A 27,931-nucleotide genomic window follows, 5' to 3' on the forward strand; every position below is an offset into this window, starting at 1 on the left:
TGGGGATGTCCCAAAGCAGTTCAACCAAGGGTGGGGACGCTCCTGTGCTGAGAGGAGAATCCGTCGCCAAAAAGGAAGCATCCTGAGAGGCAAAGGAAACCAATGCCTAGAACCTTAAAAAGGTGTGGACAGAAGACCACGTGGCCACCTAGTAAGGCAAAACAGCCGAGGCGCCACAGCGAGCCGCACACGAGGGTCACATGGCCCGAGAAAAAACAAGCATCAACAACAGGAAGGCCTACCCATGGGTAGGCCCCTGAGGAAGACCTACGAGGCCATCCAAGTCAACATTTGGTTATAGGCCGGCCATCCTTTCCTGTGAAAACCAGAAATCTCAGACCACCAATAAGGAGTCCGATTTCCGTAAGGAACCTGAACGGATCACATAAATCCAAAGAGGCCAGACCACAGTCAATGAGGCCACACCAGCCGAGAGGACTGGGGACAGAATGGCCGTACCATAAGTTCCAGAATAATATGGAACCTGAAAACCACTAAGAAGAAACACAGGGCGAGAGCAACTCCCACCCTGACATGATGCCCTCCAGAAGAGGGAGCCACATGAGAACGCTCCCAATTCAGACACTCTCCTGGTTGATATAAACACCCTGAGAGAAAGAGAGAGCCTAAGCAATAGACCATGTAATGGCTATCACAACCAGCGGTTCCATTGACTGTCCCCGGAGGTAACGAAGAACCACTACTTACTCCCAAGGAGTCCCTAGGGAGGACAAATGGAGGCATAATCAAGAAAACACTCCAAAGGATGAACTGGATACCAGAGTGAAGCAATTCCATATCTTAACCATACTGACAGTGTAGAGATCCGCACTGTCAGGAAGACCAGGCCAAGTGTGAAACCCAAGCCAGCCGGAAGGAATGCCAGAATATCTGGAAATCCTGGACACCGGAGGATTGTATCGACAGGTACAATACCATAAGATTTATGGCTGCCACAGTTTGTGGTAGGTCCCAGCAAAAGCTGATCCATGTGCTCTAATCATTCCAACGATGACAAAGCCAGGGAAGCCGTAAGACCACTGTAAGGACACAGTCAAAGACAAACGACCCAGGTCCAAGGCAAAACCAAGGACCCTGAGACAACAGGTCCGGGCAGTGAAGCATCAGGGATGGAGTATCGATGTAGAGACTCCGAAGATCCAAGTACCCCTGACATCTGGGGCAATCAGGAGCCACCAGCAGGAAAGCATCTCCGTCTCGATTGAAAACACTTCCAAAGACCTCGAGGAAGAAGGGAGACCGGAGAACACAGGTACACAAAGTGGAAGGACCACTTCACCGACAAAGAGTCGCTGAAGTTTGCTTCAGAATCCCCAGAGCTGAACTGTAACACCCTAGTGTGATAAAGTCAGAAGGCCATGAGGGTCACCTCAGGGGGGCCCCCCCTGCTCACCAGGAGATGAAACCTCTCTTGGGGAAGAGACTAGTCCCCGGGATGCACGTCGTGACGGCTGAGGACTCCCGCTTCCCAATGGAGAGCTCCTGAAATGAACGCTGCCGAGATGGTCGGGAGGAGACCCTCGGACTATGTCCGAATATGTGACATACCTGTCATTGCCACCCAACGAACAGTGTTGCTAAAAAGGAAGCCACTGTCCTGACCCTGTCGGACTGAACCTTTTCAGGTTCACCGGGAAACAAGAGTTATGCCAGAGTAAGTTAATTGACAGGGTGGAATCGACAGACGTCCAACTGCACTGAAAAGGATTCGGTCCAGACACTGTCCCTAGCAAAGAAAACCCTGGACGAGATGGCCATAGCCACCCGGACAGGGACGGACTTGCCTCCGGAGAGAGCATCATCGTTTGAACAGTTATCCGACAGAAAAAACTAATTCCATCTGGAGATGAGCCAATTATGGAAAGGCCTGGAATGGAACTGAGCCCATTCCACCATGCATTCCAGAGTGTAAAGACATCTGTCGACTGCGCAGACAACCATGTACTCCTAATGGAAGAGAGGAGATTCCGTCTTACGCCAGAAGAATTCTCAGATTCTGAGAATCCAGCAGGGATCCTAGATGAAGAATACCCAGAGAGGGATGCAGGGAGGACTTTTTCCCCGTTGATTAAACGTCTGCACCCTGAAGAAGCCACAGTCATCCTGACCTGGCCGTAAAGTACCCCGGTGATCCCGCTAAGAGCAGGAGGCCGTCCAGGTACAGGAGCATTGGGATATACTGAACAGAAGAACTGTCAGAAAATCCAAAACGCTGGTAAACCCCTGTGGGGCTGAGGACAGTCCCAACAGGCAGAGCCCGAAAAATTGTAAGTGTTGCTGTGATACAGCAAACCTCAGCCCATGCTGAGGAAAGGTCTCTGTAAGTACCCGTAGGCACGCGTCCTGTATATCCAGTGATACCCTAAAGTCCCCAGGTTCCAAACATCGTATGATGGAGCATAGGGATTTCCTCCTGAGCCCAGGTAGCTTTAGGAACTGGTTCAGGGAATTGAGACAGAGAACAGGCCAAAGAGGACCATTCAGCCACCGCACCAGAAAGAAAACAGAACAACCAGTCCCTCACTGAGATAGTGGGGATGGCCCAATTAGCTCCGCTTACCGCAACAACTGCATAGCTTTCTGGATCTGTAAGGCCCTTGTAAAGAGGGCGTACCCTCCTACCCACGTAGCCGCGGCAACTTGACACTAATACCGGGCGAACTGAGAAAATCGGTATCTCCCAGTTGTAGGCCTGTCCCGTCAGACTGAAGAGATATCCGTAGGTTCAGAAGCAGGATCGGCTGGCAGTCCAGGCCTGCTCGGTACTGGATATGTCGGCCCTTGTAGATGCCGACAGTCTACGAAGAAACAGACCTTTAGGCTGACCGAGAGGACAAAAAAGACTTAACAGACTTAGTCTGAGGCCTTGTAGTGTGCATAGCTGAAAGCAGTAAACTTGTCGTTAGTAATACTGCCAATGTTACTACAATCTTGTCAAGGTCAGGACCAAACAATATCAACCCTAAAGATGGTATCTGCACCTCTGCATTCTCAGAGCGCAGCCATAGGGTATTACGGAGGATACAGTCGCAGCCGGAACTCTGAAAGTTAGGAGACTGGTATCCAATATAGGCATGTCCACCTATGACAACTGCATATATTACATGAGCGACCAAATACATTTGAACCCCCGACGTGTTGGAGGGGAAAAAACGTTACAAATGCATCAACCCAATATGCAATAGTATTAACCAACCATGCTATAGCCATGGTAGGATGGGTAACAACTCCTGAAAGCAAGTATACTGATTTCAGGCAGAGTTACCACCTACGGATCCGAAGAATCCGACCACGCAGGAATGGGAGGCGTAGTAACATCTGTAATCAGACGAGTAACACGCCCATCCCCCCCAGGAGGGGCTCGTGATGACCCTCAGGGAATTTGGGACAGGAGGCCAAACACTGTTGTAACACCTCCTATCTGGCAACAGCCAGAGTCCCGCTATGCGATCCACCCGCTAGTCAGCAACAGGTAACCCGAAGGCACGCAATACTGAGGGTGTATGATACAGGTGCAGGTCAACATTCACTCTAACCAGAATGGACCTGCTACCAGCCCTAAAGCAGGGATAATAATACCTGAAATAGGCTTCCCCCCGTGTAAGAGGGAAAGAGCCCCGAACAGTACCCAGTTCACGGCAGAGCCAACTGGGAAGTAACCACAGGGCGTCAACCACGCCAATTAGCGTTTCGTAGAAAACGACATCCACCCAGGGTGGCTGTTGTGGTAATCCCTGCAAGGGGAATGACAGACTATTGTGGCACCAGGGGGAATTCATATACTGCGAAAAAACCCCTGCAGGGAGCGGTAGTCTGTGTCACAGGGGAAGAGTGCAAGAAGCTGCGAGATACCCTGAGATGAAAAGGGCAGTATGGTGAAGTAACCCCAAGTGAGGTACAACAATGGGGCCCGCCCGGCGATCCGCAATTGAGAGGATCCCGAGAAAACAAACCGCCCAAGGGGGTCGTGAAAGAGGCCGGCACCAGATGACGCCACATACAGAACCCTTTATGAGTCAAATCCTCCGCACTAACACCTGCAGCACATGACTTGCAGGATAGTAAAAATGGGTGCAGTATAACGCTCTATCTCCTGGTCAGACATATCTGACCAATCTTGGCGGAAATATTAAGCAGCACTATACTGGTCCTGACTGATGCCAAAAATTAGCTGCAGGGACCCATTTTCAGCGTATGCAACACACAGTTCCATCTAAAATATGGCAACGTGCAGCACGCAACAGTATGTGACAAACCACACAAATATTAACAAGTATATAAATGTGAGGTCTCAGAACCACCCTAAGTACAGCTGTATTAGGGCAGATAAAGAAAAGGGATAGATATACACTGACAGGTGAGAGAATAAAGTACAGTCAGCACTAGCATAAGTCACATACAATGCAGATATATACATATATACATAAACATGTCATATAATATACTGCACTATTACACTGCATTCAACTGCCCAGATTCAGTGTCTGGGAAGGCTACAGCGCTGTGTACACTGACCTGATGGTGAGGTACGCAGGGGGACTGGACTCACTGCCATCCTGAGAGATTTCTGCTGCACCACAGAGATAAAATGGCCGCTGGAGACCTCAGAGGAAGCGTGGCCCGCGGAGGAAGCAGCTCAGCGACGCCAGACTATGGATACTGAAAGGCGCGCTGAGCTGAGGGGAGGAGCCGCTGTAACAGGGAAGGCTGCCTCCCCTGGCCGGCTATTAACCCCCGGGACGCCGGCTCCCTGCACCGATCGTTAAGTCCCTGGTGGTCTAGTGGACACACGGGGTATGGGGGGCCCGCCGCCACTGCCGGCGCCTCCGGTCTGTCCCCTGAGACCGGAGGCACATGACTGCATTTGAAATGCGCGGATCACCGCAAGCGGTGATCCGCGACCTTACCTGCTCCCCGTGGATCCGGCAGCAGTCCTGGGCGCCCGCAGAGTCCGGCTAGTACAGACTCTGGGGTCCCGCTGAGATCCCCAGATCTGTACTGGCGTCTCAGCGCCAGCGGGGTGACGGAGCGGCAGCTTAGACGTCCTATGGACAGTCCGACGCTGCCGCTCTGAAGAGTCCAAAGTCCATGAAAAAACTTTGTCCCTAAAAAAAAATAAAATAAGCTTAGGGGCTGCTAATCAGCTCCCCCTGCGCTAACGGTGACCCGACTCCGGCCGGGCACCAACTTAAACTGAGGTGCCTCTGGCTTGGGGGTGGGGTTATAGGGAGAGTGGACCCAGTGCATCCTGGGAGCTAAAAGCTTTAACTGCGTGGTGCCCGGATTTGGTTCCCAACCTATACCCCAAGGTCAACCCTGTGGACCCCCTATGGACCCTGAAGTAGAAATGAACCTTTATATACCCCTGCTTGTACCTTCTAAAATCCTTCCTATAAACCTCTAAGGATGACGCTAATTTGCGTACGCAGTCATACAATAAATAGAGACTCCAGACTCAGAACATGTGGTTCCGAAGCACAAAGTATTATTCAAGTAACAGTACAGTCAGTTACACGCTATGATCTGTGTACAATTTAGCGCAAAGGAATTATACAGACCCAAGTACAGTATACATACATAGCGCCTCTGGACCAGATCCCGGCCTTCAGAAAGAAAACCTCCGTCAATCAGCATTCAGCAAGAAGACTAAAGACCCAGTGTTTGAGCACACATGTTTATACCCCCCCAGAATAGACAGGACAATAGAGAAGTTTCTTGCATATGCCATTGGTTCCCAGGGGAGAAGCATATGTTACAGTGCATTTAACAGGCTGGTTCAAATAGACTCTCCCAGCCTCTAACAACTGAGGGTCTTTTCCCTCCCGCCTCCTCATGCTGCATCCTAACAGTTGTTCCTAAAATATACATTTTGTTGCTTGTAGTCTCTGCGGTCCATAAGTTGGGAATGCATGATGCGATCTCCACACCGATAGTACCGGAATTCTGTTGAAAGAGTACGCATCAGTTCGAAACCAAACACGGCTGTATAAAACAAGTATAGAACCTTTGTTATCAAATATCTTTATTTCTCAGCATTTAAACTAACTGAACCAACTTAAATCATATACTTTAAAGCTTATTAAACCTTATGTGTGAATATGTAATGTGTGAGTATTCGGGGTTTGATATAAAAACGTATTAAGGTGTGTATGAGGAAGGGTGCACTTAACTCTCAATAAGTGAACATCTTAGCAGTGTGACATGCTGAGCCAGATAGTTCTACATGCCCACTCTGTCAGCAGCCCCCACCTGTCCCAGGCTTCAAAAGAAAAAAACTCTTTATTCTCCCAGTCTCTTGTGTGAAATGCAAATAGCCCAGCTACAAGAGACAGACCTAAGATGACACTCTAGTCTTTGAAATCATGTCATTGCAGGAAGCCTGCTAATGTAGGTGTGTATTCGAGCCAGACCACCTGTAGTGAGGGCAGACACTGTCCAGGAAGCTTATCTACACAAGCTAGTTGTCACGTAGCCATTTGCTCTATTCATCTAATGCAATCAATTTTGGCATACTGTAAAGCCATTTCTGAAATATATATACCCTTTATAATACGTAAAGTAATGAAATGGGCTTTTGGTGAATCGCCGTAATCTATGGCGATGGTCACAGATGCATTCGCATGATGCTAATAGTATTATCGCCACATGTACTAAAGTGTGAGTTTATCTAAAATGGCGCTTAGGCGGCCATTTCGCAAAATGGCGTCTTGCGGCCAGTCGCAAGATGGTGTCGCTGCGATTCAATTTTAAACTGATCTTGTCTCCGCCAATAATCCAGTTTCTACACCAGTCTGAGAAAACTTGATGACTGCACGGAGTTAGTCCTTTTTAAAGTGATCATATACTGTATATTAGTCAGCCCTCTGTGTTTGCATGTCAGGGCGTAACTAGAACTTTGGGGGCCACATAGCAGGATCTTAAAAATGCCCCCCCAGAGATAAAAACACATACATTTGCCCCCACACAGAGCCCAATTATGCTGTGCCACACTTAGCCCATTCAGGTTATGCCACACAGTAGTACCTATTAGACATATTATGCCACACAGTAGTAGTGCCCCTTATACATTATGCCACACAGTAATGCCCCTTACACATTATACCACACAGTAATGCCCTTCACAGATTATGCCACATAGTGCCCCATATATAACATATTATTCCACACAATAGTAGTGCCCCTTGCACATTATGGCACACAATAATGCCCCTTATAACATTATGCCACATGGTAATGCCCCTTACACATTATGCCCCCCCAGAAACTCACCTCCAGCAGCCTCTTGCCTCCCCCTGTGTGCCATCAGCAGGGTGTGGATTTGATGCCAGGCTGCAGCTACAGAAATGGACAGACAGTGCCGGCATAATTTGAATATGGAGCTGGTCACGAGCCAATCGGAGCTCGCAGACCGGCAACCAATCAGGGGCCATCACTGCTGATTGGCTGTAGTCCGCCAGCTCTGATTGCCTCACTACCCGCCAGCTGTAATCAGCTGGCGGGCTGGCACCATTTAAACACTGCTGACACCTGGGCACCCCTCGGCAGCCCTGACTGGACCGGACCACCTTGTGTGCGTGACTTGGTGCAAGGGGAGCGGCGGGCCATAGAGGCAGCATAGGTACCTTAGCAGCAACACCCCTTGCACCCACGGTAGTTATGCCACTGTTTGCATGCAGTGGGGTCCTTTTCATGTTCAATGGCATGGGGTTATAGGCGAGAACAATGTAAACAAATAAAGGCTGCAGGTCTACTTCAGGGTCCAGTTTTCAACCCGGGCAATGTCGTTTATCCCAAGTAGTATATTTATATCAAACTAGAGACAGTATATAATGATAATAAATGTATATTGAAAAGAAATTTCAAGATTTTAAAAGTAAAAATATCTAAAATCATTCTGGAGCTACGTTTGTTTTTATTTTCCTAAAATTGTGTATTCCCAAACATCACACCAACTTGGGAAGCTTACCTCTCACCAATATGGGAAGCTTACATCTAATCAACATTGGAAGCTTACCTCTCACCAATATGGGAAGCTTACATCTAATCAACATTGGAAGCTTACTTCACACCAACATTGGAAGCTTAAATCACAACAAAATGGGAGGTTCACCTCACACCAACATTAGAAGCTTACCTCACACTAATATGGGAAGCTTACATCTAATCAAATTAGTGAAGCTTACCTCACACCAACATGAGAATCTTATATTGCACCAACATGAGAAACTTACCTTGCATCCACATGGGAAGCTTACATCACACCAACATGGGAAGCTTACATCACATCAACATGAAGAGCTTACATAACACCAACATGGGAAGCTTACATCACATCAACATGGGAAGCTTACATCACATCAACATGAGGAGCTTACATAACACCAACATGGGAAGCTTACATCACATCAACATGGGAAGCTTACATCACATCAACATGAGGAGCTTACATAACACCAACATGGGAAGCTTACATCACATCAACATGGGAAGCTTACATCACACCAACTTTAGAAGCTTATATAACACCAACATGAGAAGCTTACATAACACCAACATGAGGAGCTTACATAACACCAACATGAGGAGCTTACATCACACCGGAAGATTACATCACACCTACATGAGAATTTTACATCACACCAACATTGGAAGCTTACTTCACACCAATACTCAAAGTTTATATCACACCAATATTTGAAGCTTACAACACATCAACATGGGAAGCTTACATCACACCAACATTGGAAGCTTACATCACACCATCATGAGAAGCTTAAATGTAAGCCCTATAATTTACGCACAACTGTGATGTTTCCTGAGCGGCGCATGTGCAGGATCTGTACTGCTCATGTCCTCATCTCTGTCTTCGACTTCAGTTGCAGTGCCTACTACACCACTACATGACTGTCATGCTGCAGTAATTTGGGGGTGGGCCAGGGCGGTGACCATTTTTTCTGGTATGCAGATTTCCTGGCCTTGGCAGAGGAGTCCATGCGACCATTCTGAGTCAGCTTAGGCCTACTCAGATGGCTGATTGCTGCCCAATGGTGATCCGATGTTGCAACTTCAGATGCAGCAATCTGATCTGCAATGCCTGTAGTGGGCATCATTAGCCTTCAGACACCTCATTCAGCATTAGCATTTTTTTGCATTGCTGCTGCATCCACAGGTCCCGCATGACTCTGCTAGCGCCAAGCATCTTTTTTGCCAAAAAATGTTTTACAGTCACAAGGTGACTCTCAGTGAATTGTCTGCAACTTCTTTGTCAAATTCGTATGTCCTTGTTCTGTTTTTACAGTACAGATGGGTCCATATACATCTAGCCTCCTTGCGCGTTAAAGAGCCCTTCTAGTCGCGCCATGGCATGGCTTGGTGGCGCCAAGCGTCTTTTTAAGCGTATTTCTATCTTCAAATGCGTCTTATTCACACAGGAATGCGAATGCGAATATATAGCACAAGCAGCTCCTGATTAAAATATTATTCAGCGTGCCTTTGTTCTGTGTGTGGCTGCAGGTGTAAGTGCATGCAAAATGCCAAGTTACAGTGTCAGTGACTGTAACGTAGTGTTTCGCATTTAATCAGCAGAAGCTGCTTGTACTATCTATTCACTTCTCTGTGTGAATAAGTCGCATTTGAAGATAAAAAGACACTCAAAAAGATGCTCTGCACTACCGAGTCACATTGAGCTTCCACGTGGTGTGTAGTGCAACTTGTAGCGTGCGGAGGATAGATGTACGTGGACACATCTGTATGAGTTGTTTTTCCGTATTATTTGTTACATGGATTGTCCAGCGCTGTGGTATGTGGTCTTGCAGATAAATTATTCTTTTCTTCGGTAAGCATCTGCCATACTAAGAATAGATGTGATCTTCACAATAAGAAGCCAACAGTGATATAGACTTAACCAAGAATTGAGGAAACAAACATTGTTAAAATGTACTTATAATTTAAACATTCTAATCCTTTAATTCTTAATTTACTTTGCTACATAGGCCCATCTCCTGTTCTGCAGAGTTCAGATGGAAACTGGGTAGCGCTACAGAGTATAACTTTGCCACCACCAAGAATGCTTGCTCAACCAAAGAGTCAAGTGTTCAAATCCTTAGAGAATGAATCCACCGTTGTCTCAGCTTATGATGAAATGGGCTCTGACAGTGATGAGGAAGTTGACTGGAGTTTAGCACTTAACACCTATCGACGAAGAACAAGACAGTTGTCAGATGACTCCTGCTATACAGACTCCCAGTATAACACTGAATGGACTTGTGGCAATGATTATTATCAGCCGGTAACATCTCCATCATCTGGGCTGTTTACAAACACGGAAACTGTATATTCTGACTCTGAAACATCATCAGTGAACTCGCTAAAGGAGAATAGGTTATCGGCTAAATCCATTCGGCCAAACAGAAAGGCTCCAAGTGAACAAATGCGGAAAGAACACATTTATGGAAAAATGGATATTAACTTTAATCCACAGTCCATTAGTATGGAATACTCGGACAGCAGTGAGGCAGAAAAAAGCCAAGTTGATGTTGAGAAACGGTCAAGGAGGTGGAGAAAGAACAAAGTTGCCCTGGAAGAGATGGGAGAAGGGAGTAGTAATATAATGAAAATGCAGAAAAGAACTTTAGGCACAACTAAGGTATGTAATAAATATATATTTTTTAACAAATGGGGATATAATCACTAATGAGTAATTAAATTGTGACACTGCTTTAATTATTGTATTGCGCATACCTATTTTACATTATTATCCTAACTTGGTACTAAGACTAATATTTCTGTTCAGGAACTCACAAATTATGACCACAAACAGGAATGACCTTATGTCAATGACTTAATAATCAAGGCTAAAATGGTTATATCTATATTGTATAAGGGGCTACAGGGCCATTACAGCAAATAAAAGAATAGTTTATTAAATAAAGACATAACTAAATTTAATAAATTATCAGGTCAACTTTTATTCAGTCTATTAATTTGCCAGAAACCACTGATACCACTTAAAAATATGTTTGACTATAAAGCATGATGACTGACTATTACACATGAGTTTAATATTTATTTATATAGAGCAAGCATATATTGTTTGGCTGATTAAAAACATATAAACAGGTAGGATGGCCCTGCTCATACAAGCTTACAATCTATAGGGAAATAGGAATTTGATACTGTACTTGATAAGTTATATATATATATATATATATATACACTAAATGGACAAAAGTATTCGGACACCTGACCATTACACCAACAAGGACTGTTATTTTCAAATACATGTACTTTAATATGGAATTGGTCCCGCTTTTGCAGATATAACAGCTTCCACTCTTCTTGGAAGGCTTTCCACAAGATTTTGGTGTGTTTTTGTGGGAATTTGTGCTCATTCATTCTGTGGAGCATTTATGAGGTTCAGGCACTGATGTTGGACGAGAAGGCCTGGCTCGCAATCTCCATTCCAGTTCATCCCAAAGGTGCTCGATAGGGTTGAGGTCAGGGCTCTGTGCGGGCCAGTCAAGTTCTTCCACACCAAACTCATCAAACCATGTCTTTATAGTCCTTGCTTTCAGCACTGGGGCACTGTCATGTTGGAATAGAAAAGGGCCTTCCCCAAACTGTTGCCCCAAAGTTGGAAGCATAGCATTGTCCAAAACGTCTTGGTATGCTGAAGCATTAAGATTGCCCTTCAATGGAGAAAAGGGGCCTAGCCCAAACCCTGAAAAACAGCCCCATACCATTATCCCTCCTCCACCAAACTTCACAGTTGGCACAATGCAGTCAGGTAGATAACGTTCTCCTGGCATCTGCCAAACCCAGACTCGCCCATCTGACTGCCAAACAGAGAAGCATGATTTGTCACTCCACAGAACATGTTTCCACTGCTCCACAATCCAGTGGTGCTTTACACCACTCCATACGACGCTTTGCATTGGACTTGGTGATGTGATGCTTGCATGCAGCTGCTCGGCCATGGAAACCCATTCCATTAAGCTCCAGCTGCATAGTTTTTGTGCTTACATTAATGCCAGTGGATGTTTGGAACTCTTCAGCTATGGAATCAGCAGAGCATTGGCAACTTTTACGTGGTCTTCCGCTTCGTGGCTGAGTTGCTGTTGTTCCTAAATGCTTCCACTTTCTAATAATATCACTTACAGTTGACCATGGAATATCCAGCAGGGATGAAATTTCACGCCATCTTATTGCAAGGGTGGTATCCTATCACAGTACCACCCTTTCCCAAGTCATTTTGTATCACAAATGGAGACTGCATGGCTAGGTGCTTGATTTTAAACACCTGTGGAAACGGGTGTTAAAATATATATATATATATATATATATATATATATATATACTTAAATATGCAGGTGGTCCATAAGTGTGGAAACACCCTTATAAAATTGAACTGGAAATATTTTTTAAGATATGTCACCAGTCAGCCAGCTTGGATGTAACTCTTTTAATTGGGAAGGTAGTCATTTGACATATGAAACATGCAGAATTTCATAAGAAAACCAATGGTGTTCTCATTTTAATGTATCTTTTCAGGTCCTGTGAGTGCCGCTGTTTATTTACACATATATACAGTACTGTGCAAAAGTTTTAGGCAGGCGTTATGCTTCTTGCCACTGGCAGCATAACGCTGCACCTATCACATTAGACATGCTGGTAATAGGTATGTAAACTTGTATTTTTTGTTGTGTTCTTGATAAAAGTCATTTCCGACTGAAACGTTGAACAAGGCAGACAAAGTTGTCAGACTGATTCTTTCATCTACTAGACCTGTTAGAGCTGCCTCTCTCTTTCTGTGCCATAGGTGTGGGTGTTCTGATTGAACATCTATCAGGGCACCAAGGCAAGTTATTTATTGCATTAATGTGGAGTGCCGGCCTATCTACCATATATATATATATATATATATATATATATATATACTATTAGTGCCTACCCATCATTGCCGAATGATTATTAATTTTATTCAATGATACTGAAACAACGACTAAATTATTATGTGGATGAGGACTCTCTCACCTGGTTTTCAGTGAGATCAGTCAGTCTGCCTGCATGGAGTCGTGTAGGCAGTTTGGTGGCCACCTTTTCCTTCTCCTTCAGTCCTCTGCTGCACTGGAGTCCTCCAGAGCCTGTCAGTCACAGGTTCCACCCCCCAGATTACATAAGGAGCTGCTGTTGGAAGAAGCTCAGTAAGTTATTGTAATGGCTTCCTCATGAGGAGAAAGGATTGGTGTGTGTTTGTGTTTGTATAGCCTATGTTACTCGGAGGGGAATATTTCAGTGAAAACCCTATCAAAATCGGTTTAGTATTCACGAGTCTATTGCGAACATACATTCGACAAACTATTTTATTTATACAGATGTGTCTTCATACATCTATCTTCCGTGCGCTACAAGTCGCGTTACACATAACGTGTGAGCACCGTGCGACTCCGTAGCGCAGAGCATCTTTTCTTGCGACTTATTCCCATAAAATTATATGTGGCATGCCTATATTCTGTGTGTGACTGTGATTATATCTGCATGCAAAATGCTACGCTACAGCGTCACTGTAACGTAGCATTTCACATGCAGATACAGCCGCAGTCGCACACAGAATTTAGGCATGGCACATATTTTAATCAGCTTTGCAAATAATACGCATTTTAAGGGAGAAAATTGCACGAAAAGACGCTCAGCGCAAACAGGCTAGATGTATGTGGACACATCTGTCTAAATAAATATATATATTGTAACAATACCAAGCTAGGTAGCGATAGCCATGGATTCTGGGTAGGGCTGGAGGGATCCGCCCACACAGGGTAGAAAAAGTAATTCTGAGCACACCTAGGGGCTGCTTTGTGTACCGAGCTCAGGTGAGGCAGACCAGTCAGGCTGCATGTGGAATCAATCCAAGGAGGACTGAGGCAGCCAAAGAGCCCAGTGTGCCTGGAGGCCAATGGGGGCTAGAAAGCCATGTCCAGGCCTGCAGGACAGGGAAGACCACCAATTTCTAAGACTGTGTATGTAAAGTTGTAGCAGCAAAGCTACAATTATAATCGGTGTTCAAGCAGTAAGGTAGTAGCCTGCATGGGGGCTAGGCTTTTTATTACTTTGTTCCTGAAATGCTGACATTAAAGAACTATTTATTTTCATGTTAACCTGCAAAGCTGCGTGTGTACTCTTATTATGCACCTAGACACTGTACCACTGACCCATAGTCTTGTGTATGAGATGTCATTCCTCTGAATGGGAACAAATAATGAGCGTGTGTAAAATACACAGACAGGGTCATCACCTGTCCTGTGTAACACAGGACCATCCTGGATTTCATACTAAAATGCTACATCCCGTAAAGACTCAATACAGGATGCAGTATGCACCGTATTAGGGAGCTCATTCAGAGCCGCTCGCAAGCGGGCCGATGTTTGCGCATTCGCCGCGTCCGGTGTTCGCTTGTGCGAGCCCCGCTGAACGACTGAAGTTCAGTCGCTATGGGGTTCGCAACAAGACGGGGTGGCTGTCGATCGTGAGTGACAGCCTGCCCCGTTTTGTGGGCGGGTAAGGGGGGGCCTTAGGAACGCTTGGCGTTTGTTGGGCGGGCAAACTGACATTATTGACCGCAGGGTCTTGTCGCAAGGCCGATGGTCGCGATATCGCGATGGTCTCCTGGCCGCTCGCACAAGCTGTGGGTAGTCTCCCACAGTTTTGCGAGCAGTTGGAGAAAAAAAAATAAAAAAAACGCCCACAGACCCAGCAAGCGGCCAGCGGCTGCGAGCAGGTCTGAATCAGGGCCTAGGTCTGCAGAGTGGAGAACTATAATTTTACTGGTACGTTGCCGCCAGTGATTGTGTAAAGCGGAGCGCTGAGTTAAGACAGATAGGCTCAGCGTCTGTGTGCTGCTGCATGCAGAGTGAGAATGCACGTTGTGTGACAAAACTCCGCAGATCACAGGTGGTGAGAGCAGGGGAGTGGGGCGTGGTAGGAACAGTGGTGGCTACGGATGAAGATCCTTCTGGCGGGTGAACAAGAAGAATGGGGATTAGTTTAAAAACGGAATTACACCAGAATGGCTTCTCCTTCCTCTCAAGAGCTGTCAGTGTGTGTTGGCCACAACCAGTGTGTACCTTTTGATTCCAATCCATTGCCTCATCCTACGCTCCTGCTACTGGTAACCAGTAGCGTCTTTAGGGTAGTGCGGGCCACACTGGTTGCCACCATCCGAGGGGGTGACACCAAAATAGCAAAGCAACACCTCCTCAGATGATGTCAACTGCTGCGGCCCGCATCCCTTTAATGACGCTACTGGTCACAGGTAGCAGGAACACAAGATGAGGAGACGGATTGGAGTGAGAAGGTACACACTAAAGACTGAGGGCCTGCTTCAGACCCGCTCGCGAGCGCTGAGCGCTCGCAAGCGGGTCGATGGTGGCCCAGTGCGCATGCGCACGACGGAGCCGGCTCCGTCGTGTGAATGCACGAGACCCGGATAGCGACGGGCAATCTGTTGCTCCGGGTCTAGCACCAAAGGGGGCGTGTAGTCGATGTTGAGTGACAGCACGCCCTCTTTGGTGGGCGTGCCGGGGGCGTGGCTGCCCAGACGGAGGCGCTTTGTTTGAGCCGAAAGCACTCTTGGGCTTGCGGCAACGAGACCCTACCACAAGAGTCTCGTCGCAAGCCTGATTGTCCATCTTCCTGGCCGCTCGCTATAGCTGTGGGTGGTCACCCACAGCTATACGAGCAGCCAGGAGGCCACTCTAAAAATCAAGAAGGGCGGCCCTGATTCAGAGCGAGCACTCTGTAAGAGCGTCCGGCTCTGAATCAGGGCCTGAGCACACAGAGAAAGCTATGTTCTTTGTTATTTTGACGATGTGCTAGTGACGGAATGGGATTGAAATGCCGGCAGGCTGTTTATCCGCCGGTTCAAATCCCGACAGCGGCTGCCCGATAGGATGAAAATCCCAACAGAGGCAGGTAAGTATGCTAACCTCCCCTGTCCCCCCCCATAACCCTCCCTTAGTGGTACCTAACCCTAACCTTCCCCCCTAGTGCCTAACCCTGACCTCCCCCTGGGGTTGCCTAACCTTAACCCCCCCTTACTGCTCCCTAAACCTAACCCTCCCTGGGAGGTGCCTAACCCTAACCTCTCCCTGGGGGTGTCTAACGTTAACCCTCCCCCCTAGGGGTGCCTAACCACCACCACCAAAACCTAATGCTAACCCAGCTAACTGCCCTAAACCTAACCCTTCCCCCCCGCAGCTAACAGGACTGGCGCCCCAGACTTATCTCGTTCAGGCACGCGTCGTCCTAGATTCCGGCATCGGGATTATGATAGGCGTCGGTATTTCGAGGCCTATCATAAATCCCCAGCCGGCATTCTGCTGTCGGGATTGTGACCGGTCACATAACTACATCCCCTAGTGACAGGTGCAGATTAAATAGGGTGCTCTTGCAGGCGATAGGAGAGAGCAGTCATGTGATTGCAGCAGGCAGGCAGTGCCTGGATGTTAGCAATCAACTAAACTGATAACTTATGGCTGTGTCCATGCACCTTTGGAAAGTGCTAACATTGCCCTGGAACAGGATGGCCCACCTTATAGAAGCATCACCGTACAGGGTGAGCTGCTAAGTCCATGGTTTGTGAAAGCTATCATGTTAGTGTTCACTGAGTGAGAAAATAATTGTGAATTAACAAAAAGGTGTGATACATATCAAGTAAGTAAACAAGTGCAATTTAATGCATATAAGATCACTTAGCAAGCATCAGTGATGTATGACTCACACATACACACGTCATCCATTCCACACCCCCATTGTCCGGAGAGGCTAAGGGCTTCCCAGCAGCTCTGGAAGCTCTTGGCAAGCCACCAGCGTGATGAACAGGGACATGGCCTCGTAGACATGAGACCATTCTCCCTTGTGCGCGCATGCATCGATGGCACACACACCACCCGCTCTGATGTCTCTGCCTGTGACTGTGCAAGCCTCTTCCATCGTGATACCTTTGTGTTGGTTCCATCTATTCTGCAGTGTTATCGCTTCTGCCAGTATCCAAAAACCCTCCAGCTTTGTTCAGTGCCGCTACCTCTTCCAGTTCCAGTCCGGTCCCTGTCTCAGCTGATTCCAGTCCATTGCAAGTACCCCTCTGGTTTCAGTCCAGTTCAAGCCACCTTTTGATCCTTCCGGTTCCAGTCAGGTTCAAGGTTTCTTCAGTGTTCTCTATTCCCAGTCCAGCCTAGCCTCCTCCAATTCTAGTCCGATTCAAATTATCTGCTGCCTCAGTTCGGACTAGCCATCCTGTGTCCATTATTTCTGTTTCAGTCCAGTACAGCCTGTTGCTTACACTCCAGTTGCAGTCCGGTGCCAGCGAGTGTTATTCCTGCAGTAGTCTGCAGTATCAATTTACTAACATTGACTATAATAGTGCTTCCAAGTGCCAAGTCTTCAGTCTGCTACCATTTGTGTTAACAACTCGTCGGCTCATTGCGGGTTCAAGTGGATTAATCCTATATTAGATAGTTCAGCCTGGAATTCCACTTCATCTCCACTACTCTACTCAGCATGACTGCGCCGTGCTTGCCTCTGTGACTCTCTCCTCATCGAACCATCAGTGTGACCATCGATGATGGTTGTTGTCCTGACAGTCCTCTCACTGAGTGTTGGGGTTTGTGCTGCGTTTCCAGTGGAGTTACTGACTCTGGGGACTGGGTATTGGATCTGCATCCATATCTGAGAATGTAGGCTTCAGGCACCCAGCTCTGGTGTTATGTTCTGGGTTGTTTGTGGACCCAGGGTGGTAGCAGGAGCGATCACAGAAGCAGATTTGAAAATAAAACTAGGATTTTTAATAAGTGCTTGAGTAGACATATAATGGCAGTAAATAAAAGTCCAGGAATATATAAATGTGCACATGAGTTCTGTGGTGGGAGTAAAAGGGTTAATGTCCAAGTAGAAACAATTAGAGCTGTCCAGCTCCGCCACCAGACAGCCCGCGCCACAATGACCTCACAGGTAACACTCACCTAGCACCATGCTGAAATACCCTGGCCGTGACAGTACCCCCCCCCTTTTGGGGTGGCCTCAAGACACTCACCAGACTTTTCCGGATGGGCAGAATGGAATCTCCTGATGAGCGTGGGAGCGTGGACATCACGAGCATCGGTCCAGCAACATTCCTCTGGACCGTAACCTTTCCAGTCCAGCAAATACAGTAGATGACCTCTGCGTAGACGAGAGCCCAAGATCTGGGCGACCTCAAACTCAACTCCTCTCTCCGTCTGGACTCGAGGAGAAGCAGGTAGAGCACTATGGAATTTATTCAGGACCAGGGGCTTCAATAAGGAAATATGGAAGGGATTAGGGATTTTTAGGTATGGGGCTAACTGTAGACGATAGGCCACTGGATTAATGACTTCTGTTATGGAGAAGGGGCCAATGAAGCGTGGTGCAAATTTCATAGAAGGAACCCTCAGACGAAGATTCCGGGTGGATAACCAGACCTGGCTTCCAACTTGCATGCGTGGAACTATTCTACGCTTTCTATCGGCCTGGGTCTTATAGCGAGAGGATGCCTTCAACAAATCAGACCGTACCTGAGACCAGATGGCAGCAAAATTCCGCACTGTGTCCTCCACGGCCGGAACATCGAAAACAGGCATGCTTCGGAATTTGGGAATACGAGGATGAAGGCCATATATAACCTGAAATGGCATTTGGTTAGTTGACGAGTGGTAGGAAGCATTATGTGCAAACTCAGCCCACGGCAGCAAGGCAGCCCAATTGTCCTGGGAAGATGACATAAAAATTCTTAAGAAAGTCTCTAGATCTTGATTAACTCTCTCGGTGGAGCCGTTGCTTTGCGGATGGTAGGCCGTAGAAAAGTTTAACTTCACTTGAAGAACAGAACACAAAGCCCTCCAGAATTTTGCAGTAAACTGCACACCACGGTCAGAGACAATTTCAGCAGGAAGGCCATGTAGACGAAATATGTGTTGGACAAACAACTGTGCCAGGTCAGGGGCAGAAGGTAACTCTTCAACGGTATATAGTGGACCATCTTAGAAAATCGGTCTATTACAACCCAGATAGTGTTGAAACCTTGAGAGACTGGCAGGTCTGTGACGAAATCCATGGAGAGATGCGTCCATGGACGTGATGGAGTAGGTAATGGAAGCAATTCCCCAGCTGGAGCTTGTCGTGATGATTTATGCTGGGCACAGGAGGAGCAGGAAGAGATGAACTCCATTATATCTGCCTTCATAGAAGGCCACCAATAGTGTCTTTTCAGGAACTCCAGGGTCTTCCGAGTGCCTGAGTGCCCTGCGAAGCGAGAGGAATGTGCCCAAGTGAGAAGCTGCTTCCTTAATTCCGGGGCCACAAATGATTTTCCCGTAGGAGGCTGAAGTTGTAATGCGGTGAAAACTCTTGATTCCAAGACAGGGGTATTGCTTTGATTTTCAGATTGATCATCACAGAGGAGAGATCTCGATAGGGCATCAGCCTTCTGATTAAATGCTCCAGACCGGAAGGTCAGGGTGAACTGAAACCTGGCAAAGAATATTGCCCAGCGGGCCAAACGAGGACTCATTGGAGGTTTTTGAGAAATAGGAGATTTCTATGGTCCGTAAATACAGTAAATGGAAACTTGGCGCCTTCTAGCAAATATCTCCATTCCTTCAACGCCAACTTTACAGCTAGTAGTTCTTGCTCACCTATGGCGTAGTTCCTTTCGGCATGTGAGAATTTTTTAGAAAAGAACACACACAGATGGACTCGGTTGTCCTCATAACGTTGAGACAAGACTGCTCCCACAGCTTCAGATGATGCATCTACTTCCAACAAAAAAGGCCTGTCCAGATCTGGTTGTCGAAGAACTGGTGCTGAGATAAAGGCCTGTTTTAGAAGATGAAAGGCAGACTCTGCCTCAGTTGACCATTGGGCAGGATTAGCACCTTTGCGGGTCAAGGCTGTAATGGGAGCCAGCAGTGTAGAAAATACCTTAATGAAGCATCTATAATAATTGGCGAAGCCCAACAATCTCTGGATGGCCTTCAGTGTCTGAGGTCGGGTCCAATTCAGAATTGCTTGTACCTTCTTGGGGTCCATTTCTAAACTGGAGCCAGATATTACATAGCCGAGAAAAGGTACACTGGGCACTCCAAAGATGCCCTTCTCCAGTTTGCAGTAAAGTTGGTTTTCTCTCAAACGGGTCAGAACTTCTTTAACATGTTCTTGATGTTTAGCCACAGAGGGTGAAAAAATCAATATGTCATCCAGATAAACAACAACCGAAACATATAACAGATCCCGGAAAATCTCATTAACGAAACTTTGAAAGACAGCAGGGGCGTTACACAATCCAAAAGGCATTACTAAATACTCAAAATGTCCATCTCTGGTATTAAAAGCAGTCTTCCATTCATCGCCAGCTCGGATACGAATGAGGTTGTAAGCCCCTCTCAGATCTAATTTAGAAAAAACGACAGAACCCTTGACCCTATCAAACAACTCAGTAATCAGGGGAAGAGGGTATCGATTCTTTACAGTAATGTCATTAAGGCCTCGATAATCGATACATGGTCTTAGACCACCGTCCTTGCCAACGAAGAAAAACCCAGCTCCGGCAGGTGAAGTAGAGGGGCGAATGAACCCCTTTGCCAGGTTGTCCCGGAAGTACTCGGTCATGGCTTGAGTCTCAGGCAAGGACAGCGGATAGGTACGACCACGAGGTGGTATCTTATCAGGTATCAATTCAATTGGACAGTCCCATTCCCTATGAGGGGGTAAGATATTTGCTTGTTGTTCAGAGAAAACGTTGGCGAACATCTGATATTCCTTGGGAATGGCAGAAGAAACTAATGGAACTGTCTTTCTCACAGGTCGAATTTTTGGAAGACAGGATTTCTGACAGTCCATACCCCATGACAGAATCTGCATAGAACTCCAATCAATCCTGGGATTATGTTGACGTAACCAGGGTAGACCAAGAACAATTTCTTGAGAGGCCTCTGATATCACCAGGAATTTTAAGGACTCAGAATGAAGTGCCCCAATTCGGACCAATACTGGTTGAGTCTCTTTGGTGACTATCCCGTTATTTAGAGGGCGTCCGTCTATAGAGGTCAGAGATGGCATGGTTGAGAGACAAACAAGGAATCTGAAATTTATCTATGAAACTAGACGTTATGAAATTTCCGGCTCCTCACGAGTCGAGTAGAGCAGTAGCAAAGACAGGTTTGGGTTTAAGATCCAAGGCTAGGGTAATTGTGAAATCTTTAATTTTTGGAGACGGGTTCATAACTCCTAACTTGATGTCTCCAGGGTCAGTTAGGATTTGGCATTTCCCGGTTTACCGGGGCAGGAGATCAGCAGGTGACCGGACTCTCCGCAGTACAGACAGAGGTTCTTTTGCATTCTTCTCTGACGTTCTTCTTTGGAGAGGTGTGTATGATTCACCTGCATAGGCTCCTCTTCAGTAGGAGAAGGAATGGGACGGGTAGAAATGGAGGGGGTAAATGGCCTTTGCCGGTCAGTTCTGTTTTTTTCAGCCTGACGTTCCCTGAAGCGTAGGTCAACTTTGATACACAACGAAATCATGTCGTTCAGATTAGTAGGAAGCTCTCGAGTGACTAGATCATCCTTTAGTCGGTCTGACAACCCATGCAAGAAGGTCGAGGTGAGGGCTTCCTCATTCCATTTGAGCTCTGATGCTAAAATTTGAAATTGCACGGCATATTGACTGACAGGACGGACCCCTTGTCTCAGTGTCATGATGTTTGATGATGCTGATACAGTACGCCCAGGTTCATCGAAAATCCTCCTGAAGGATGACACAAAGCCTGCATAATTATCCAGCAGCGGATCTGAGCGCTCCCAGAGTGAGGAAGCCGATTCCAAGGCCTGGCCGGATAACAGAGAGACTATATAAGCCACTTTAGTTCTTGCAGTTAGAAAGTTGTCAGGCTGCAGGGTAAAATGTATGTCACACTGATTTAGGAATCCTCGGCAGAGTTTAGGATTGCCGTCAAATTTATTTGGTAAAGGAAGATGTAAGCGGGGAGATGATCTGCCTCCTGTATTCCCAGATGCTGATGCGGATGTAGATGCTGGTACTTCAGGGGTAGAAAAGGAAGTTTGCAAACTATCCTGTCGCTTGGACATCTCTTGCAGAAATTGAGCCATCTGATGCTGCATGTTTTCCAGATTCTCTAAACGACCAGAAATGCATCGGAACAAATCCACTCCTGACTCCTGATCAGTGCCCGGCTCCATGGGGCCAGTGCAAACTGGGTTGTTTGTGGACCCGGGGTGGTAGCAGGAGCGATCACAGAAGCAGATTTGAAAATAAAACTAGGATTTTTAATAAGTGCTTGAGCAGACATATAATGGCAGTAAATAAAAGTCCAGGAATATATAAATGTGCACAAGAGTTCTGTGGTGGGAGTAAAAGGGTTAATGTCCAAGTAGAAACAATTAGAGCTGTCCAGGTGTGAAACTGAAAATAATCAAACCAGGTATGCAGTTAGTGAACTGAAAATAATCAAGCCAGGTATGCAGGTAGTGAACTGAAGCGCAGGATGTCAGCAGGCTCAGGCACTCAGGTATGGGCAAGGGTGATGGAGGAAGCGGGGTAGTCCAGTGGGAGCTAGGAGCTGACAGGCAGACCGGCAGACAGTGAATTCACAGGAACAGGAAAGCACAGAGAACTCCCTCTCAGCTAGGCTGAGATACACGTTGCACTGGCAAAGAAGGAAGGCACTGACCCTTCCTAAATACCCCATGCTGTGCCGTTACTGGCCGGAGGGAACATGTGACTCACCAGGATTGACCAGCCGCATCACATGGCCAGAAGGCAAGATGGTGGCGCCCATGCCAAACGGAATGGAGACGCCGCCAGGCCTTACCAGCGCAGAGTGACAACAGGCCCGCACAACAATGCGCGCAGCCAAAGCCCCTCGCCAGACACCAGCTCCGCCACCAGACAGCCCGCGCCACAATGACCTCACAGGTCATTGCCCGCGCCATGCTGAAATACCCTGGCCGTGACATCTGGTAGTTGGGATGTACCACTTTAAGGGGATTCCAGCCAGGCTATTGATTATCTGAGTTGCCCCCTGCCCAGTCCCTATGCTCTCAAGTATTGGTTCCAGCTCCACGGTCCTAAGGGTCAGGGCTAGTATTGAGTTCCTCCCAAGTAGTTGCAGGTACTGGCTGAGGGTATCCAGTAGTCACTGACATCCCTGATGACCTTGAGTCATATTCCATGTCGGTGTCTATCCCATTTCCTATTTTTCTCATCAATCCAGTCCACGGGTCTTGATTCAGATCTCACCTTCAAGCCAGTGACCAGATCGGATTAAGAAACAAGACAACCATCCAATAAATATTTGTACACTTTTGTAATGTTAAGAAGAAACTTTATTATTTTCTAAGTGTTATTTTATGGACACATTTGTTTGGGTTGTATTTTTTTTTTTTTAAGATTTGTTCTCCAACCTTTTTTTCACAAGGTTGCTTTTTGATACTTCACATTAAATACAGTTAATTTGTCCTAGTTTAATATTGCATGGCATATAAGGGCAAGTGGGTCTCTGAAGCGTATATATACAGTCAGGTCCATAAATATTGGGACATTGACAGAATTTTCATATTTTGTCCTCTATTCACCACCACAATTGCTTTGAAATGAAACAATCAAGATGTGATTTAACTGCAGACTTTCAGATTTCATTTGAGGGTAATTACATCCAAATCAGGGGAACGGTGTAGGAATTACAACGGTTTCTATATGTGCCTCCCACTTTTTAAGGGGCCAAAAGTAATGGGACAAACTAAACAATCCTAAATCTAACTTTCACTTTTTAATACTTTGTTGCAAATCCTTTGCAGACAATTACAGCTTGAAGTCTGGAACGCATAGACATCACCAGACACTGGGTTTCATCCCTGGTGATGCTCTGCCAGGCCTCTACTGCAAATGTCTTCAGTTCCTGCTTGTTCTTGGGGCATTTTCCCTTCAGTTTTGTCTTCATCAAGTGAAATGCATGCTCAATCGGATTCAGGTCAGGGGATTGACTTGGCCATTGCATAACATTCCACTTTTTAGCCTTACAAAACTCTTTGGTTGCTTTTGCAGTATGCTTTGGGTCATTGTCCATCTGCACCGTGAAGCGCCATCCAATGAGTTCTGAAGCATTTGACTGAATATGAGCATATAATATTGCCCGAAACACTTCAGAATTCATTCTGCTGCTTTTGTCAGCAGTCACATCATCAATAATTACAAGGGAACCAGTTCCATTGGCAGCCATACATGCCCACGCCATGACACTACCACCACCATGCTTCACTGATGAGGTGGTATGTTTTGGATCATGAGCAGTTCCTTTCCTTCTCTTCTCTTCCCATCACTCTGGTACAAGTTGATCTTTGTCTCATCTGTCAATAGGATGTTGTTCCAGAACTGTAATGGCTTTTTTAGATGTTGTTTGGCAAACTCTAATCTGGTCTTCCTGTTTTTGTGGCTCACCAATGGTTTGCATCTTGTGATGAACCCTCTATATTCACTCTTGTGAAGTCTTCTCTTGATTGTTGACTTTGACACATATACATCTACCTCCTGGAGAGTGTTCTTGATTTGGCCAACTGTTGTGAAGGGGTTTTTCTTCACCAGGGAAATAATTCTTTTGTCATCCACCACAGTTGTTTTCTGTGGTCTTCCCGGTCTTTTGGTGTTGCTGAGCTCTCCGGTGCGTTCTTTCTTTTTAAGAATGTTCCAAACAGTTGATTTGGCCACACCTAATGTTTTTGCTATCTCTCTGATGGGTTTGTTTTGATTTTTCAGCCTAATGATGGCTTGCTTCACTGATAGTGACAGCTCTTTGGATCTCATAATTGAGAGTTGACAGCAACTGATTCCAAATGCAAATGTCACACCTAGAATCAACTCCAGACCTTTTAACTGCTTAACTGATAATGAAATAATGAGGGAATAGCCCACACCGGTCCATGAAATAGCTTTTGAGTTGATAGTCCCATTACTTTTGGCCCCTTAAAAAGTGGGAGGCACATATTGGAACGGTTATAATTCCTACACCGTTCCCCCGATTTGGAAAATTTACTAAAGACAAACTCGGGTGAGATTTCTCTCTTTTCACTGAAAAACTGGATTGCAAACTCGAATAAACTCACCATTGGCCAAACTCGGAAGTACTTTTCATGAAAAAGATACAACTCTGGAATTTACTAATAAACGAGATTACAATCTCGGGTGTAATTGTAGCAAACTCGCAGCGAAATTGAAGTTTCAAATAGACCACCCCCTGATCTGGGAGTTTGGCAGAAACATACACAGATCAGTGTGATTTGTGTATGTTTCTTCATGGAAACACTGTTTAAAAAAAAAAACATAAACAGCCCTGGGCTGCTCAGCCAGTCCTGGTACCTAAAAATACAGGGAAAAATGAGTAGGGTTACCCCGCATTTTAGGAACCAGCACTGGGCTGCTGAGCCTGTCCTGGTTTTAAATATAGGGGGAAAAAATTGCATAGGGGTCCCCCTGTTTTTTAAACCAGAACCAGTTTCAAATCCGGCCGAGGTGTAATGCCACAGCCAGGGGACCCTATCACTGGGTCTCCACGGAAAAAGCATTATCACCCCAAGCTAGTCAGCCCAAACCGGTGATCTCGGGAGGTGGGGACCCCCCAATAAAGGGGTCCCCCCTCTCCCGAACACTCCAGGCTTAGTCCAAAGCCCGGGGCTCTTTCCTGCACCCCCGGAGCGTTGGGTATGGGGGTAATAGTAGTGTAAAATATTGGAAACTATTGTTTTTTACCGTGGAACTACAGGTGCCACCATGCGTGCCCTTTGCTACTGGTGGAACTACAAGTGCCAGCAGGCGGTCGGCACCCGTACCCCCGCTGTAAAAAATAGTTAAAAAACCACAACACACACACCGTAGAAAGTATATCTTTATTACATACACCTACCTACCCCACTCACACCTACTTACCTGCTGCCCGACGGTAGGTCCCCTTCTCCAAGTAGAAATTCAATGGGAGTACCTGTGAAAAAAGCTCCTATACTCACCTCCATCCTGGCGCCTTTCTCCGTAGCACCCCCAGGTCCTGTCAAAAAACAAACCGGCACCCGGACCATACACTTATATTAGCAATGTATCCATGTGACCGCATACACCACTAACTGGCTCCTGACTAATGGAGCGTACACACGGTCAGATTTGTCAGACTTGTCAGATTTGTCAGATGAACGACTGAACGATTAAACGATTTGGACGATTTGACCAAAGTTTTGAACGATTTGAACGATTTTTGACTGCATTAAAATGAATGGAATCGTCCAAGTCTGACTGCAAACCCATCAGATGTCAGAAATCGTTATCTGACAAACGGGAACGCGCATCGTTGATCGTCCATCGTTCAGGCATGTCAGATATGAACGATTTTCCATCAGATATGAACGACTGAACGATTTTTAAATCGTTATCGTCCATATCTGAAGAAAAAATCGACCAGCCCACCTGGGAACTGTCAGGAGCCGGAGCCAAACAGCAGCTGCTCTACAGTTAGCGGCCGCTGATTGGCTGCCGTCTCCTGACAGTTCACATGTGTGCTGAGCAGTCAGGAGTGTATGTGGTCACACGCGTACATCGCTAATGTACAGTAAGTGTGTTGTCTGGGAGCTGGTTTGGGGGGGACACTACGTAATTTTGTTCGGGAGAGTTTGGCAGAGAGAAGACGCTGCAAACTCGGGTGAGTAATCTCATTAAAAACTTGCAACTCGGGTAAGAAATCTCGATCTGCTTCATCATCGGCCAACTCAATCTCAGCTAAACTCACTTCTTAGTAAATTTGAGAGTTTCAGAAGCCTAAAATCACCCAAGTTTCGGCGATGCAAATTGAGTTTTAAAAAAAACAAACTCGATCAAACTCGAATCTTAGTAAATGTACCCCCTAGTGTCCTCTGTAATGCTGCTAAACACAGAGCACAGTGTGTGTGCATGCCTATGAAATCTCCATTCATACTATATTCAAACTCTCCATCACAATTTTTTTTTAATGTTCTGAATATAAATTGCCTGATGTTGTAACCTACGAGTTAATGGATGCTGAAACAAATTGCCAAAAAATAGAGATGCCTCTGGCCTAGGGGATTGCTGAAATTGCATACAAAACTACTTAACTAAGGAGCAAAAACAATTTATAAATTAATATATTATTTAATGATGTAATTACTAGCGGCAAAAGAATAATAAATAAATGAACAATAGATAATTAAGTCATATTTTTATGTTACTTGGGTGCATCTTATTAATGGAGTCATTAATTATATTGCACATTTGTGCCTCCATCATTGATGAACTAAGATGACCCTAATTAACATAAAAATGTTATTGCCTTGTTATTTTATTTATAAATAATATTGGCCCCTTAATATGTGTTTAATTCTATATTCTTAGTAATTAAAAAGTAGTATGATTTATTTATTTAGAATTTACCCCAGTAATAAACTCATTAAATAATTGTGCCCCATAAATATATTGTTTGGACCTTGTAATTATGTATTAATTAGATACAATTTAATACATATTGTGGCAGGGGCACCATAATTCCACATGAAGTGATTGTGGAATGTCCATATATCTCAGTTTGGCAGAGCAAAAGCAGTAGGACTGAAGGCTCCAGTTTAGGGGATGCCTCAATCAGTTGTCATCTAATTTAATTAAGCTGCACCTGTAATCAGCCTTTAAGAATGTGTTACGAGCACAGAATGGGGCTTCTGATGGTGACTAGCATCCAGAAGGGGATGGGAGGTCAGGTCAGGTTAGGTCCGGTCCACTGTTCCTGTGATATGATCCAATGCTACTATGCTGATATACTGACATGTTCCTGTGCAACTG

General features: G+C 46.0%; 1 protein-coding gene across 1 annotated transcript in view; it reads left to right on the top strand.

Annotated features, from left to right (window-relative positions):
- Positions 1-27,931, top strand: part of MYRIP (myosin VIIA and Rab interacting protein) — a 337,437-nt gene that overhangs the window by 198,751 nt on the left and 110,755 nt on the right. The window contains exon 9 of the mRNA XM_088462678.1: positions 10,014-10,666. Coding sequence (XP_088318804.1) covers positions 10,014-10,666 — 653 coding nt within the window. The remainder of the gene's footprint in view (positions 1-10,013; positions 10,667-27,931) is intronic.

This window comes from Taudactylus pleione, unplaced genomic scaffold (assembly GCF_031769625.1).
Source record: "Taudactylus pleione unplaced genomic scaffold, aTauple2 ptg000053l, whole genome shotgun sequence".
NCBI classification, from domain to species: Eukaryota; Metazoa; Chordata; class Amphibia; order Anura; family Myobatrachidae; genus Taudactylus; species Taudactylus pleione.